Source organism: Barbus barbus (genome assembly GCF_936440315.1).
Source record: "Barbus barbus genome assembly, chromosome: 39".
Lineage (NCBI taxonomy): Eukaryota > Metazoa > Chordata > Actinopteri > Cypriniformes > Cyprinidae > Barbus > Barbus barbus.
Window position 1 is genome coordinate 24,658,620 of NC_136717.1, and position 16,333 is coordinate 24,674,952.

General features: G+C 36.8%; 2 protein-coding genes and 1 pseudogene across 3 annotated transcripts; all 3 read right to left on the minus strand.

Annotated features, from left to right (window-relative positions):
* Nucleotides 1-998: 998 nt before the first annotated feature.
* Nucleotides 999-7,669, minus strand: LOC306858639 (ubiquitin-conjugating enzyme E2 N). Its single transcript, XM_079399259.1, has 4 exons — nt 7,550-7,669; nt 6,264-6,510; nt 4,955-5,095; nt 999-1,741 (listed from the first exon to the last, which is right to left on the minus strand). Exons 1-4 carry the CDS (start codon nt 7,577-7,579, stop codon nt 1,695-1,697), a joined length of 465 nt encoding a protein of 154 aa, XP_079255385.1. The 5' UTR covers nt 7,580-7,669; the 3' UTR covers nt 999-1,694.
* Nucleotides 7,670-8,565: 896 nt separating this feature from the next.
* LOC306858794 (large ribosomal subunit protein mL42-like) lies at nt 8,566-9,841 on the minus strand. The gene is made up of 5 exons (XM_079399520.1): nt 9,521-9,841; nt 9,234-9,294; nt 9,005-9,089; nt 8,778-8,941; nt 8,566-8,688 (listed from the first exon to the last, which is right to left on the minus strand). Exons 1-5 carry the CDS (start codon nt 9,597-9,599, stop codon nt 8,643-8,645), a joined length of 435 nt encoding a protein of 144 aa, XP_079255646.1. The 5' UTR covers nt 9,600-9,841; the 3' UTR covers nt 8,566-8,642.
* Nucleotides 9,842-10,648: 807 nt separating this feature from the next.
* On the minus strand, nt 10,649-16,298 carry LOC306858795 (periodic tryptophan protein 1 homolog; annotated as a pseudogene). The gene is made up of 14 exons (XR_013786060.1): nt 16,146-16,298; nt 15,995-16,053; nt 15,692-15,840; nt 14,818-14,903; nt 14,642-14,738; nt 14,449-14,557; nt 13,348-13,463; nt 13,133-13,197; nt 12,956-13,052; nt 12,588-12,649; nt 12,391-12,502; nt 12,239-12,329; nt 10,966-11,168; nt 10,649-10,873 (listed from the first exon to the last, which is right to left on the minus strand). The product of XR_013786060.1 is annotated as a periodic tryptophan protein 1 homolog (transcript).
* Between the last annotated feature and the right edge of the window lie 35 nt (nt 16,299-16,333).

Here is a 16,333-nt window from a genome sequence, read left to right on the forward strand (position 1 = left end):
ACCTGCAGTGTTTGTATTCATGCCATTCATACTGTGAATTATAGAGGTTTCAAGCTACAATCGGTAGAAGCCTGTTTTCACCACAGGATAAAAAAGGGTCATTGTGACTTTTTAATTTCAATTCTGACCTTTTCTTGCAATTCTGAGAAGTCAGAATTATGAGACATGAACTTGCAACGGTAAGAAAAAAGTCAGAATTCCAAGAAAGTGTCAAAATGGCAAGATGTAAACTCAGAATACCATGAAAAAAAACTAAAACGGTAAGATATAAACTCAGAATTCCAAGAAAAGTGTCAAAATTGGGAGATGTAAACGTGAAATTCCATGAAAAAAATCTAAAACGGAAATATAAACTCAGAATTCCAAGAAAAAAATGAAAGATTCCAAGGTTTAAACTCAAAATTCCACAAAAAAGCCAAAATTGACCATACGCAGTTTGTTCATATTCATTTCATGCTTTAAGAACATATGAAAGATGATTGGTTCATGCGGCGCTTTAACTGAGGCAATACAGTGATCTGTCATTAAAGAGCCACAAAACGTTATTTATTGTTTGATTTTCTTTAAAAATCACAAACTTTGAAAGCTGAGAGTTCATACCAGAAGTAACCTGCTCGGTCTCGTCTGTCGGCACGTTGTCAGTTTGCTCTTTACTCTGCGATGTATTTTTTACTGCGTGAGAACATGCGTAGTGTGAGAACGGCATTGTTTGTCGGAGATAGCAACAGTAACTAAGAAGGGAGGGTCTTTGCGAACAGTCAGCTGCAAGATATAAACTCAGAATTCCAAAAAAAGTGTCAAAATTGCGAGATGCAAACTCAGAATTCAGAGCGAAAAAAAGCCAAAATTGTGAGATGTGGAATTTTGAGAAAAGTCTGAATTCAGAATTGCGAGATAAAATACACCACTACCTTTTTTTAATTCCATGGCAGGCACAAGCTATCATAATCAGATTCGAAACTGTAAAAAAAACCTCAGAAATAAAGAGAACAAACCAAATAACATAAAAAATATTTTTACTAAAACTGAACATTTACAGATTTAATTTTCCCAGACAAGTCATACAGATTCCATTCCAGCCGAAACACAAACCTTTACACTCACACAAGTTTTGTTTGGAATACAACAACGTCAGAGCAGGTTCTGTCAGATAGGCAATGATATAGACGGGTTCATCACATGCGTTTAATGAACTGAAGAGTTTCACAGGAAGGAAAAGGTAAAAAAAAAAAAAAAAAAAAAAAATCACATAATTTTGTCCCTGACCAAGCAGCAGCATATATGCATCCCACGTTTAACAGGCCCTCCCTCTACACCCCGTAACATAAATATGAACTAACAAAAATGAACCATCCAAATCAGTTTCCAGTGAAATCCACTGCGCTAATGACTGTACTACACATTCTGACAGAGTCCAGTGTAGTGACCACGCAATGGATGCTGGGAAACCCCAGGCCATCACCACACGCCATTTCCTGGCCGAACCCAGAAGCAGAGATCATATAGTGGAGCGAACATTAGCTCTGATCAGGAACACATCGACACTCACCCAAAGGGCTGCAGTAGTTGCTTTTGAATCATATATTTTTTTTCGCTTGCTGTTTTAATTTGTCTGAGAAAGTGTCCTTTAAATGCAAAAGAAGACAGGAGGAGATTGTTCCACTTGTCTCATGTGATGCCACTGTTTCCTTCTTCTAAACTTCAATGTTGTTGCCGGCATAAAGCCTAGTCCATGTTCGGGCTGTGTGAGAGAGAAAAACACCCTCCAGGACATTAATTAAGATCATACTGATTTGATTTCATAATACAGTAATGAGAATCAGAAAAACTGGAATTGCAAAAATTAAAAACAAAAAACAAAAAAACATTGAAAGTTAAAAAAAAAACCTTAATGGTCCTAAAATGGGTTTCATTATTTTTTCCTTTTGATTACTGAGTGAATTGAGCTGAACCTGTTTTTGTTTTTTTAGATTCATCCACTTTTATTGCAATATGGAAGCCAATTGCATCTTTTTCTCTTGCAATTCTGGCTTTGTTTTTACAATTTTGAGAGATATAAACTTGAAGAAAAAAAAAAGAGATTGAATTGTGAGAAAATATTGCAATTACATTTAAAAAAAAATTTAATAAAGAAATATAATATGGTGGAACTAAGTCAGGAATGCAAGTTTAAAAATAAATAAATTCAACTAAAAAAAGTCTATTGTAAGGTGGAAATTTTAAGTGATGATAAATGTGAATGTAAATCCGAAGCAAATACATAACAGTTGGTTTAAATTGAATGTATCTTGTTTTGTGACTATGGTATTTGCCCATCATATAAATTAAATTTAAGACATAACAATGAAAAAGATCTTAACTACAGAAATACCACTAACGCTGGGCAACGATTAATCACATCCAAAATAAAAGTTTGTGTACACATAATGTGTGTGTGTGCAGGGGCGCCAACACGGATTGTGGGCCCCTTGGACAGCATATTCACTCGGGCCCTCCTGCGTTCCGGGGCCAGTGCGATCATTTTTTTTCAGTGGATAGTTATGCCGCTATTTTTTATCATAAAGGTAAGAGTAATACATAATTCGGAACTGTAAATGGTCTACTTTTATTTGTGTGCACTCACAATATCAACAAAACGTTGTGCTTTTATAAAATAAAGAAAACTAACATGATGTGCTTTCTGCCGTCTCGTCTTGAACAGGAGCGCTTCACAAAAATGAACCGAAACTCAGCGAATGGCCTACATGCCTCACAGACATGATATATCTATAGAAAGCTTAAAATGACTACTTAACGAAATAAAACCAATCAAAAACAAAAACTTTCATTATAGTCATAATCATAATCATAATCCATAAAGATGCATTTCTCTTTAAAGAACAGTCAGGATCGGCAACTTCATCCTTGTGAAACGGACTCAGAAAACCATAGTTTATTCGTAAATAATTCAAATATCTCCTTACTATTTCTCCCGGACACATTCATGGTAATTACTTTTGCTGGGGCTTTGCGGCAAGCTTAACCCTATTGCATGCGTTTGAACGCTCACTGCTGCTGCAGGACACTAAACACGATCGAGCCGCTCTTCACAGTCGCGGCACGGTCTCATGTTGTTTCCATCAGTGCGGCAATTTTTATTTCAGCACTAATTGATGGATGTCTAAAATATAAAAATAAGGAGAAGCCTAAAACAGGCCTGAGGCCCGGCCCGCCTCTGAACTATGATGTGAAAATTGGCCTGATTGAAGCCCTAGAGGGATAAAAAAAGTCGGGGCCCGTCGGGCACGGGCTAAAATGCAGGGCTCAAGCGTTCCCCTTTGTAGAAATCACGTTCCCCCCTCCCCCCATTGTCAGGCCCATAGAATCGTCTTAACCCCCCAACGGCGCCCCTGTGTGTGTACTGTGTATATTTAATATGTATATATAAATGCACACAAATGCATGTATATATTTAAGAAAAATATGTTGTTTATATGTTAAATATATTTATATATAAAATATATTATATGAATATAAACATATGCACGTAAAGACATTTTCTACATATATACTGTATGTGTGTGTCTTTATATATACATAATTAATATACACAGTGCACACACATATATAATGTACACAAAAACGTTTATTTTGGATGTGATTAATCATTGCCAAGCACTACTAAAAATGCATAAGGATGCTGAAATCTGAAGCTAGAAATGTTTGCAATAGGAGCAGAAATAAAACAAGTGAGAGATATTCTTCCCCGTTTTGGCAAAAGGAGCACAGTGGTGAAACGTCTCAGTTAAAGGTGCCATAGAATGCCACTGATACAGTATTTTAAATTATTCTTTGATATCTACATAGAATGTATGTAGCTTAGGTAAGGGCAAAAAAATGTCCATTTACAACCCTAGGATTTCTCCCTAGAATGAAACGGTCTGTTATTGGCTTATTTGGCAGGGTTAAGAATAATGAGCTCTGCTCTGATTGGCTGTTTCACAGTGCTGCTCAATGTTGAGCTCTGCTCTGATTGGTGCGGCTCATTTCAGTAACTCACAGCAAGAAGGAAACACAGGGAGGAAAATATATATTTAAATACTTTCTCTTGCAGTTATATCGTCGGGTAATTACACTGTATATAAAATGCGGTCATCATGGAGCCGTTATTAATACGCGAGGCATTGAAACTGCTTTTGAACGATCGGTCGATCGTGTTACAGTTTCACTTTCAAGAGACGCGATCGCACAAACTCTGTCTATACTATGGAGCGGCAGTACTTACCACACATTTTACAAGATCAGATGCTTGTCAGTGGTGCTCAGGATCTGTAAATCATTCACCATCGTCCTCATCTCTCCTTACTCTTGTTGATGTGGTGAGTGAAATCTTATGTACTGCAGTGTAACAGGCTACAACTAGCAATTGTGCCTTTAGTGACTCGCGTTATTTTAGTAGAACCCGTTATTTGCTCTCCGTGCCTTTCTGAATAAAGACACCAACCCATCCCTGCACTTCACTTCCCCTGCACAGCCTGGAACATAACATTTATTTCCATGGTCTGCCATTTTTGCTGTTGTCCGCACTTGTTTATTTACAATACCTGCAGAACTTCTGATGGTTCGGCCGGCCTCGAACAAGGGCGGGTTTATGCAAATGTTGGGGGCGTAGTGATCCCGACTGTTGCGTCACAGTCGGTGTTATGTTCTGATTCGCCTATTTTTCAGTGGTCTTTTTTTTATTCACAAGATTTACATGAGGAGCAAACTATGGTGTTTGAGGCTCACTGCATGTCATTTCCATGTACAGAACTGTTATTATTTAACTATGCCAAGGTAAAGACAGTTTTTCATTCTGTAGCACCTTTAAATATTTGTTACATGGGTAATAACAATAAACAATAATTTCTTCCAAACAAGCACAAGTAATTACACAACATAACAAGTCTAGCTAGTGCTGATGAGAAGGTCTCACCTGTTTCAATGGCTTGAGCCTCGTTGCTCTTCCACTGTTCAGCGACATCATTAGCCAATGGGTCATCAGGGTTCGGAGCGCTTAGTAGAGCCTGGATAGAGAGCAGCACTGTACGGATCTGAAGAGCTGGAGACCATTTATCTACAAGAGAGAAGAGACAGACATGTGACCATGAGCCCTATAAAGCTAACAGCATTGTATCTGATACATGAAGTAGGGCTGTGCAATTAATCGCATGCGATTGTCATTCGCACCTCGTCAGTAAAGCCGGTTCTGTGATTAGTAGTTAATCTCCTTCACGTGCTTTCAGATCGAGCGGCATTAAATACACAAAGCCATAGTTTACTGACAAGCTACGCAATTTCGCGTTCATAATCGCAGGCGATTCATCTGCGATTATGAACCCGTTATTGCGTAGCTTGTAGTGAACCGGCTTTAGTGACGAGATGCGAATGACAATCGCATGTGATTAATTGCACAGCCCTAACATGAAGGTCTCTAAATGATCAACATGATCAAAACTTTGCTGTTAAACCTGTCGCACACAATATACTACATGCCTTCTGTTGTTTGACTGGTAGTTTTTTAGCAAGTAAAAGCTCTTTTAGTATAATTGTACAAACGTCTACCTTCAGCTCGTGCTTCACATGCTTTATCGAGCAAACGTCAGAATAACTGCAGTCATATTTCCAGATGAACACTTACTGAGCAGCTCAGCTTTACTTGATTCTCCATCAATCATTTTGTAGAAAAATCAGTGCGTCTCAAATCTGATCATCAGGATCTTTTGAGGAGCGTTTGTTTCCAGAAGCTTTACTTTCACTGTTCCTCAGTGGAAGAATGATCTTCACAAGCCTCCAAAACATCTCACATCTTTTGAGGAACGTTTATTTCTTCATCTCTCAATCAGCATTGCATTATATGTTTTAATCATGTAAATATAATCTTGCCAAGACATATTACTGGAGATACAGAGTGTTGACTGATCATTATGTAAGTATCTTCTATACTGTTATAAAAGATCTTGGTTATTTACATTACAAATATCAGAATTGCATACTTTTTGTCCATATAAATATCAGCATATGTGCCAAAATGCATTTGTTTTGCTCAGTTTGAGTCTGAATAAAATTGAGCTGTTTTTCCTCCATATTCTCACTGTATCATATTATTTGCACCATAAAATCATAATATATCAAATATGATACAAAAACATGAAACACATATGCAAATTTAAATAAACTGCTCTATTTGAAAAAAAAAAAATCAGACTATTTTTCATGTCAGGCTTTACAAACACTATAATCACCTTTCAGGATGTCCAGACAGATCCTGCCGAGTTTGTCCACATTAGGATGGTAGATTTTGGTCATGAATCGGACCTTGGGAGCAGCCATGGGATACTCCTCTGGGAGGAACAGCTCCAGTTTGAACGTCCCGCCCTCAAAGGGCGAATCCTGCGGCCCAGCGATCACCACATGGAAATACCGAGCGTTTCCCTCATCAGGCTCCGCTTTGATTCCAGGCACAGGCTCAGCCAATAAGCGCTGTGTCTCCTGTCGAAACACACACGTGTGTGAAACAACACCAAAGTCATGGGTTCGAATGCATGAACTGATCACATGTAAACCCGGAATGCAATGCAAGTCGCTTCAGATAGAAACATCTGCCAAATGCATGAATATAAATGTAATGATACTTATGAACTTTATTTGATTTCAGTTGCATGAAAACAAAATGCATTTAGAAAGTACCCGCAGCTGCATTGAATACTTTTGATTGTCCATAAAATGTTTTACAAAGGCACTTAGTAGCAAGCAAACTAAATATCCACAAGCAGAAAAATGTCTAAGAAATTATCAGTACCTTTTGTAGAGATATTATGTAGACTTTTTATGATCACTTTTCACAATTCATGGAGACTCCTGTCATGCTATCTGACACAAATGATTTGATTTACTGTGTTATAATCCAATGCCAAAATGGCACATGACTGTGTGTGAACTGTGATTGGTCTGTTTAACTGTCAATCAGACGGTCTCCTCCTGTCTAAGTGGGCGGTTCTTGGCCAGAATAAGATGCAGTGTGGATCAGACATGCTGACTATTAAAATTCTGCAATGCAAGATCAGAATCGTGTAGACAAAATGCAAACAGTGAATCTCTGTGTACTTAAAATTCACTAACCACATGTTTACGACACACACTCTTTCTAAACAGTTCGATTTATTTCCTGTTTGCATGCAAATTCTGCTAATACATGCACATATTTCCAGTGTTTCCGAGCACAGCGCGTGAGATCCGCATCTGTAAACACACCCAGTCTCTCAGCGGACAGACACGCATCGCTGCTCGCTGACAATCCAGAAAGCTCTGATGCCACTGCTCTTTGTCGCTCTTTCTATGAAGGTTATTCCTATATGTTTTATGCAGTGTGCATGTTTGAAACAGTGAGCGCGCGGGAGCCTCCCTGCTGCACCGCGAGCTCGGGCCAGCAGCAGCACGTGCCGTTTTCTTTCATTTTTAACGCATTGCTTTCGCAGCGCGCACAAATACCGCAACGGAACGCACAAGACAAACATTATGGGAATCATACCTTAATAATCCTGCGGGGCAATCCAGCCATCTCGTTTTATTAATGCGGTTTGCGCCGTTTCCCGGTCCCTGGCTGCTCCTCGCGTTGAGGTTGACAGCGCATGCGCGGAAGTCTTCCGGTAAAAACGTCATCGTCTGTTCCGCATAGGTTTTCTGGGAAATGTAGTTTTCCCAGAGTGCCTACTATTTTGTGTGTGTGTGCATGTCTAATTCTTTAAATGTTTTCCCGCTTAAAACACTGTATAATCTTATACATGTATTCTTCCATTCCTTTATTATTTGCATTAATATATCAATTATTATATTATTATTAATCCTTTTTACTGTTCATGATGTTATGATTATTTTAATTAGTTTAATACATTTTAATTACATTTTTACTTTTGTATTGTTCATTTTAGTTGTCCATCTGTTGATTATTTTAACCCCCTCTTTATGTATAGCACTTTTAATTGTGTATGAAATGTGCTATATAAACTTTGTTTACCCAAGTAAATTAGGTTTTAACCAAATTAATGACTTCACAAAAAAATTAGAATGTCATACTACGATGAGAACATAAAAATATGTACATATATGAAGTCTTGTAAGACAATTTTGATCAATTTTTGAATAAACAAATTGCTAGTATTTAATTCTGAGCTTCGATGCTTACATTTTTAAATATCAGTCATTCAACTGATATGGTTAACATTAATATTAATTATTTTGAATTAGTTTTCACTTTTATATTTTATTTTCATCCTATTTTGTCATGCGTTTTGTTTTTTAAATATCTCTTTATAGTTAAAAGACAATTTTCCTCAATTTTAGTTTTCATTAATTTAGATCTTCAGGTTAAACTAAATGAAAATGATAAATGTTGCTTTGGCAACTAATTTTAATTAATATATTTTTTTCCTTTTTTATATTTTATTTCAATTAAAGTTAAAATTGTATTTCAAATATAGATTTTTTCAAAGTTTAAGTTAATTATAATACGATTGATAACAAATAAATGATAAAACACAATGCAATAAACCAATAGCTGAAGGAAGGTTTATTTAATGTGAAGCAGTACATGCACAAAGAACATTAGAGAAGACCATCCAGGACTATCGGTCTTTGGGTGGATTTGGGTTTCTGCGTCTGGTGTGATACCTGTAGAGCAAACAGAAACACAAACCAGTTCATTCAACTGAACCGAGGCAGAATATGTTGTTTTAGTCCAGTAGAGAATGCAAACTCACTGTCCGACAGGGTACCAGCGATGTTTGGTGGTGTAAAACATCTTACTGAGCTCCTCTATGGTCGGGGCCTGTTTGTTATTTACAAGCTCTTTACCGAGTCTGGCTTTGAGCACCTGCTCGTGTGTCTCTGCAGCATCATTGATAGCGTCTGCCCTGACGATCGGCTACAAGAAACAAACACTTATGCACAACATCTCCACAACACCTTCACAAACCATCATACGCACCTGTGTGAGCTCATAGGGCACGTCTTCTGTCGGATGATAACACACTATTGTGTTTCCATCAGATGTCACTGCGACTTCCACATTACTGAAACAAAAACCATGCATTTCAGAGAAACAAGCAACACAATGACACTTTATCTGATATGGGTGAAGTCTGTCATACTGCAGATGCATCATAGTAACTGAACAATTAAGTGTGCATTAACGAAGACATTATGGAAACACTGACCTGTTGTTAAAGGGTGAACCTCTGACAGTAGATTTGTTGCGAGATGACAGAAAAGCTCCAGCTGAAATCGAAAAACAGCACATTTGGTCGTTTTGTTGTCGTCTCTGAGTTGAAAGTAAAAACATACAAGCCAAAACAGCAGAAAAGCACTCATTCATAGGGTCAGAAATATTGTAGGTTATACAGTACTATTCTCTGGCTGTGTTAGCAACACATTTACAGAAGTTACGCGTACAAATTCATATTATTTATAACTAAAATGTGACTATTTCATTATCAGAGCTCACCTCTGAATTGTGTAATATTTCTGCTGGTGTTAAGGCGATTAAACAGGTTAGCCAGTCTGCAGCTGTGACCCGACGCCATGCTTGAAGCGAATCAGCGGAAGCGAAACGGAAGTAGGGGGTAACAACAAAGACACGTGTTGCAACGTTTTCGGGCTATATTATTAAATTAATCCATCATTTTTTAATCTTTGTTGTGTGTTTTGTTTAGTTCTGTTATTATAATCCGATCTGTCTAGAAATTCGACTCAAAATATGAATAGATTTTTTAATGAAGTTCAACGAGGAATTGGGGTTTTGAACCTAAGAGCGCCCTCTAGCGGAACCATTACAGACGGTGCGCTACACAAATATTCCTCCGGGTAGGAAACAATCCGCTGTTCGGCAGTCATAGTAAACACCGGCAAAACAAATAAATCAAATAAACTGGTGTCTTGCAGCCCACTAGAAGGAAGCGTAACACGCGTTACAAACCACCTTTTAAAAAGTAAAAATTCTTTCGTTAAAATGTAGTATTCATTGTTATTATTAATCGATTTATTATAATGTATTAACTTTGTAATGCACGGAGAATATCCCTAAATATCCAGTTGCGGTTCCAATATCCCAACATAACTATATTAAATGGATTATCACAGAGCATTAGGATAAAATAAATCACAAAGCCAATTAGTTTTCACTAACATTTATGAAAGATAGCATTATAATGGAGCAAAAAATTAACTTATCAACACCAGCAGTACCCTGCCATAGAGATCATCTGTTTCAAAAAATCATGGATAAAATAAAATATATTCATTTAGATAAAGTAAAATCACGAGGCCAATTAGTTTTCACTAACATTTATGAAAGATAGCATTTTAAAAGTGCAAAATAAATAAATTAATAAAATCAACAAACCCCGCCATAGAGATATAAAAACATGTTTTTCAGAACTGATCAGTTCGGAATCGTTAAATGGTGACAGAAATAATTGTGAAATACTGAGTAAGACAAATGCCTTGGATTCCATAATTTTATATTGGAAATTATTTATCATAATTATTTATTATGATATTATGGAGAGAAATTTCAATCATCATTGAGATTCCCTCAAAGATAAGCATCTTCAAATTTTGTCAAAGACAGCAAAGTTCTGATATCAGCATATATACACCAGAAGATAAATCTGTTCTGTATATTGACAGATGCCGTTCATATTCATTATGAAGCACTGATCCATGATTCTGTATCTTCTGTGTGTTGATGATTCAGTCTCGCATTATGCAGGTGGTTATAAGACATCCATGTCACTGCCGGACGCTCCGGATACTGTATTCACCACCAAACGTTCCCGGCTGCCAAAAGCCTCCGCGACTGGAGATACAACAGATTACAGTTAACAACAAACACACACACACACACACACACACACACACAGATCCTCACGAGATGCTTGAGATTCACACCTGCAGCGACGTCACTGATGTCCCAGACGCGCAGCCCGTCCTTCTGTCCTCCAAACGCATAGACGAACGGCAGATCTGGACAGCAGGAGACGCTCTGGAGTGGATCAGGGTGGGCTTGTCTCCCATGATGTCCCAGATCTTCACGTGTTTGTCCGCTGAAGACGTGACCAGACAGCCGCGGATCTGACTGCTCAGATCCATCCCTGAGAAAACATCACCACGGTATTATCATCACAGACAGCGTTATTGATACACTATTGCAGTTTTTATTCATATTTAAGATTAATATTATTACAGAATAATTAATGCAGTTTTAATTTTAATTTCAGTTTACGTTTTGCTCATTTTTTGTTTGTCATAAAAAAAAATTAATGTCTGTTATTCATTTTTATTTTAGTTTTAGTTATTTTAGTACATCAACTAAAATCAAATGATAATTTGAAATTAAATAAGCTGAAATATTTTTTTTCTTCAAAAAATAAGTTTTTTGTTATTTTAATATCAGATATATTATTATATTTTTTTATAATTGACAAAATAAAATTAGCATTTTTAAATATTTTATTTTACTTCAAGTAATGAAAATGTTTTATTGATGTAGTTTTATTAAGTATAATAACCCTGATCTGAGACTATTTTATGAGTTATTTTAATATGTAATTGATATAATATTATAGTTTGTAATCAATATTTAGAAATAGTTTTTATATTTCCTGTTTTCATTTCAATTTTACTTAACATTTTATTAATTTTGTTGTGTTTTTCCCCATTTGTTTTATTTGTTATATATATTTTTGTTTAGTTATTTCAAGTTTAACTAAACAAAAATGAGAAATGTTGCCTTGGAAACTAGTTGAATTAAATGTTATTCATTTTATTTTAGTTAAAATGTATTTTATTTCAAGTAACTTTTTATGGTATTAGTTTTAGTTAAAGACGGCGTTATTTTAGTATCACTGATATAGTATTATAGTTTTAATAATATATATATATATATTATTATGTTTTATTACAGTTTTTAAGAAGTTTTTAATTTTAAGTAAAATTTTAGCATTTTTATATTCATTTATATTTAAAATTTGTCTACATGGTTTTTAAATTTTATTTTATTTTACATAGTTTTATTTTATTTTATTTTAGTACTTCAAGTGAAATAATTCAACTAAATAAAAATGAGAAACGTTGCCTTGGCAACTAATTGGAATAAAATGAGCTTAATTTTCAGTTTTATTTTATTTGAAGCAATGCATATATTAATGTGAGTGCGACTGACCTGAAACTTCTCCATCGTGAGCTCTGAGCGTGAACACGGGTTTATCCGAGCGAGCGTCCTGACAATAAACGAAGCCATCTTTTGTACTCGCCTGAAACACACATCACAGCTCAGAGTTCAGAGTAAATCCACCAAACAGCTCGGCTGCTCACCAGGAAGTGGCACGGAGAGAAATGATCCCAAACGACGCGCTCCACCTGCCCACTGAAGCGCCAGATCCGATGGCTGTCATCTGCACTGCGGCAGTCGTACAGGATCGCAGACCTGCGACACACACAACACTCTGATTGGTCAGGCTCAGTCGTGCTGCGCTCTGATTGGTCAAGTCATTTTCTACATCATGACCTACTTGTCATATGATCCGCTGATGAGAGTTTGAGCCTCAAACGGGTGGAAATTCAGCGTCTGAACCTGTGATAGTTTCAAAAAATCTTTTAAAAAATTATCAAGGTTTCCAAAAACACATTAAGTGTTTTCAACATTGATAATAATCAGAAATGTTTCTTGAGCATGATTTCTGAAGGATCATGTGACACTGAAGACTGGAGTAATGATGCTGAAAATACAGCTTTGATCACAGGAATAAATTTAATTTGACTATATATATTCACATAGAAAACAGTTATGTGAAATTGTAAAAATATTTCAAAATTTTTCTGTATTTTTGATCAAATAAACAGCTCTTGGTGAGCAGAAGAGCCTTCTTTCAATCAGTACCTTATCTGTGTGTTTGGCGAGAGTCGCTGCTGGTTTTCCCTTCTCCATATCCCACAGGATCACCGACTCATCCGCAGACGCGCTCGCTAGAACATTCCTGCACCAGAAACACTCATCAGACTCCGACGACGACATGAAGAAAAGCATCTGCTCTTCAGAAGCGCTCAGCGGTCTCACCTGACCAGTCTGTTCCAGGACAGATCCAACACAGCATCCGTGTGTCCGTCGACGGGTTCAGCCGCCTTCAAAACACAAACACATTACACTTCTGAACCAAGAAATCACTAACATCATGACCCTTACAAACTGCAACATTCAGAATGCTAAATTCAACATTAATGACAAATCAAAATAGAAAAACTGAGGTTTTGAATCATTTAAGTGACAAGCACCTTCTTTTTCTTCTTCTTCTTGCTGCCGAGTGAGAAGGCCGGCTCCAAACAGTCCACAACATCCAGATCCCAGACGTCAATCACAGGCCTCATGTTCCCTACGGCCGCGTAATTCCCTGCAGCACAACACATCAACAAACCATGCATGAAAGTGAGAAATGCTGGCTTTGCTGCTCAATGAAATAAAATAAGATTTTTTTTAGTGTTTATTTTATTTAAAGCAACAGTCTTTTTCTGTGGTTTTAGTTTTAATTAATTAAAATTAATAATAATTTGAAATCACAAGAACAAATTAAAAATAATAGAAATAAAAATTGTCCGGCATTGGCCGATAAATCAGAAGCAGGACTTTTATTTTGCCAGCGCTGTCAACACATGAGTGCAGTGCACAGAGCTGCTATTCTCTGTCCTCATTCATTTACTGCCTCTGTTGAACAGTTCTGACTAATACATTATTACACAACTTTTAAACAAATTAAACAGTATACAAAAAAAAAAAGTATTATAGCATCTGCTTTTCTATTTTTAGTAATAGATTGGTAAATGCTACTTTCTCATCACTGTTAGCATTTGGAAAACAAGCATTCATATCAGATATATAAACCTTCCCACTGCACACAAACCTACTGAGTGCACTGGTATTTAATTCCTTTTTATTTGTTTTTAACTTTCTTTATTTGTGAAAATACTATAATAGGATTACAGAATCAAAAAGATGCCATCTAAAGTATAAATCTTCCTATTTTACAGATTTGTTTTTTTTAATCAAGTCCTAATTATATTTTATAATTAATTTTAAAATGATTAATTTCTAAATATTATTTGAAATAAATATAAATTTCATGCATGTGTTTGTTTTTACTGTATTTAAATTCCTACATCTCTTATATCAGCCACCCTTCTATCCAAGATATTGGCTATCACAGAAGTCAATATGGGTTGATTAAGATTATTGATTATGTTCCAGCAGCTTCTTTGCTTTGCTTTCATTTTGAAAAGCATCTAATCACTTTTCTTTCTGTATCCTTTAAACGCTTAAGCAAATTTTCCTACTACACAAAATAATTACATAAATATCTGATTTGATTATTAAATGTTCACCTTGTCCTTCCTCTGGACTGGGGTCAAAGTTCAGCCACTCCACACAGAGCGGATGCGCAGGCAGCAGGATGTCATGATGCATACAGAGAGTTTTCCTGGGAGTTAAACACTGACAAAACAAACAATCAATGAACATCAGACGAGCTCTTCAGTCCAGAGCAGGGTTAGATAGTATCTCAGTAACACTGCTTACAGTAAACCTCCAGGTTACAGCAGTCTTTCTCGGCCCGTCCTGCTAGAATCAGGTTATCTGTGGATTTAACCTGAAAATCCTCCCGCTCGTACTGATCCTACAAAAAGACACAGACCCATTAGATAAACTATAAAACGTTCGATTTTTCAAGTTTGAGAGTGTTTAGTGTGTCTCACTGTGTCTTTGATGGTGATGTACGGATCCTCTTCATTAGTGCCAAACACTGTCAGTCCTGCCAGACTGTCTCCAAGATTTGACGTAGCTGCATAAAAGAAGAAAAAGCAAAAAGTGAGTATTTGCACCATCTTCATCATCATCAAATATCAAACAGGTTTCTTACATTCCCTCTGTATGCAACAGAGCAATAGCAGGTTCTGGATGTAAAAGTGCCTTTTATTTTCTCCCCTGGTGAACTGATTTTTAACAATCACTTCAAAACAGTTAAACACAGATCTACTGTGAGCTCAGAGGCTGTTAATCAATAGCATATGCTTTTGTTAAAGCCATCAGCCCACATTATTTCTACTTATTTTTTAAATAAACATGCTTAACAGTGGAATCCCTGGTGGAAAACTACATTACCCATAATGCTGTACAGAAGATTCCACCAATCAGAGAGTCTCAGCAAGCCAAAGAAGTGTTGAGCTCCACCCACTCACATGAAGCACAGCGTCAAATATATTGTTTCTATATATACACAATTAACCTTACATGTATAATTTTAGATTTATCCATCCTTTTTAATTCACTGTCATTAGAAATGTTTCATGTGATTGTAGTTCTTTCCCTCAATAAAGACAAAACTATTTTTGTCCGATTTTCAAAAACGTTTTTGCTTCAAATCCAACATTGTACTATTGTGATTAAAAAAATGCGTACAGAAAGTGGGCGGACACCGCTGCATTCTATTGGTCAGGCGAACACATAGCCACGCCCTAATCTCAACCCATTGGTTGAGAGATCAACGAGTGACTGTTTTAGTATTTTAACGTTCCAAAATGTAAACACGTCACGAGTCGAAGCCAGATCAATCAATTAGGGATGCCATACCGATGTCTTCTTCATCATAATTGTCCAGTCCGTACTCTGCAAGCTCATCATCCTCTCCCTCCTCTTTTATTTCTTCACTAGCAGACAGAACCGCTGATGTCTCTTCACTGACCACACCTTCATCAACCTCCTCCTCAGCAGCGGGATCCCTGGAGAAATCAGACAGAAGTTTCCTACAGACATTATCACACTAGCTGGAGGTCTCAGCGGGTTTAAGACTAGGGATTGCTGATAACCCGATTTAAAATGACGTGTTTTAACTCGAGTCTGCTATAAAACAGTAGTAAGCAATTCAAATCTCACCCTAACTCCTCTTTAGCCTCCGATATGATGCGTTGTAGCTCTTCTTTGCTCAACTCAACCTGTAACGATGATTTAATTCGAGTTAAAACCCAAACACGTGTGCGACCCCACAGAAGCATGCGGTATAAACACAAACACGTGACAGACTCACTTTATCCGGAGTTTCTTTAACGACTCCGCGCTTCACCCATCCGACACACGTTATTTGAGAGCTCATGGTTTATTCGTACAGATTTAGGACGATATAACAACACACGAGGATTCCCCGACGCGCCCTGATGACGTCACACCTGCGCCGAGCCACAGAAATAAAACGTGCTGGAGCGAAAAGTTCTATAG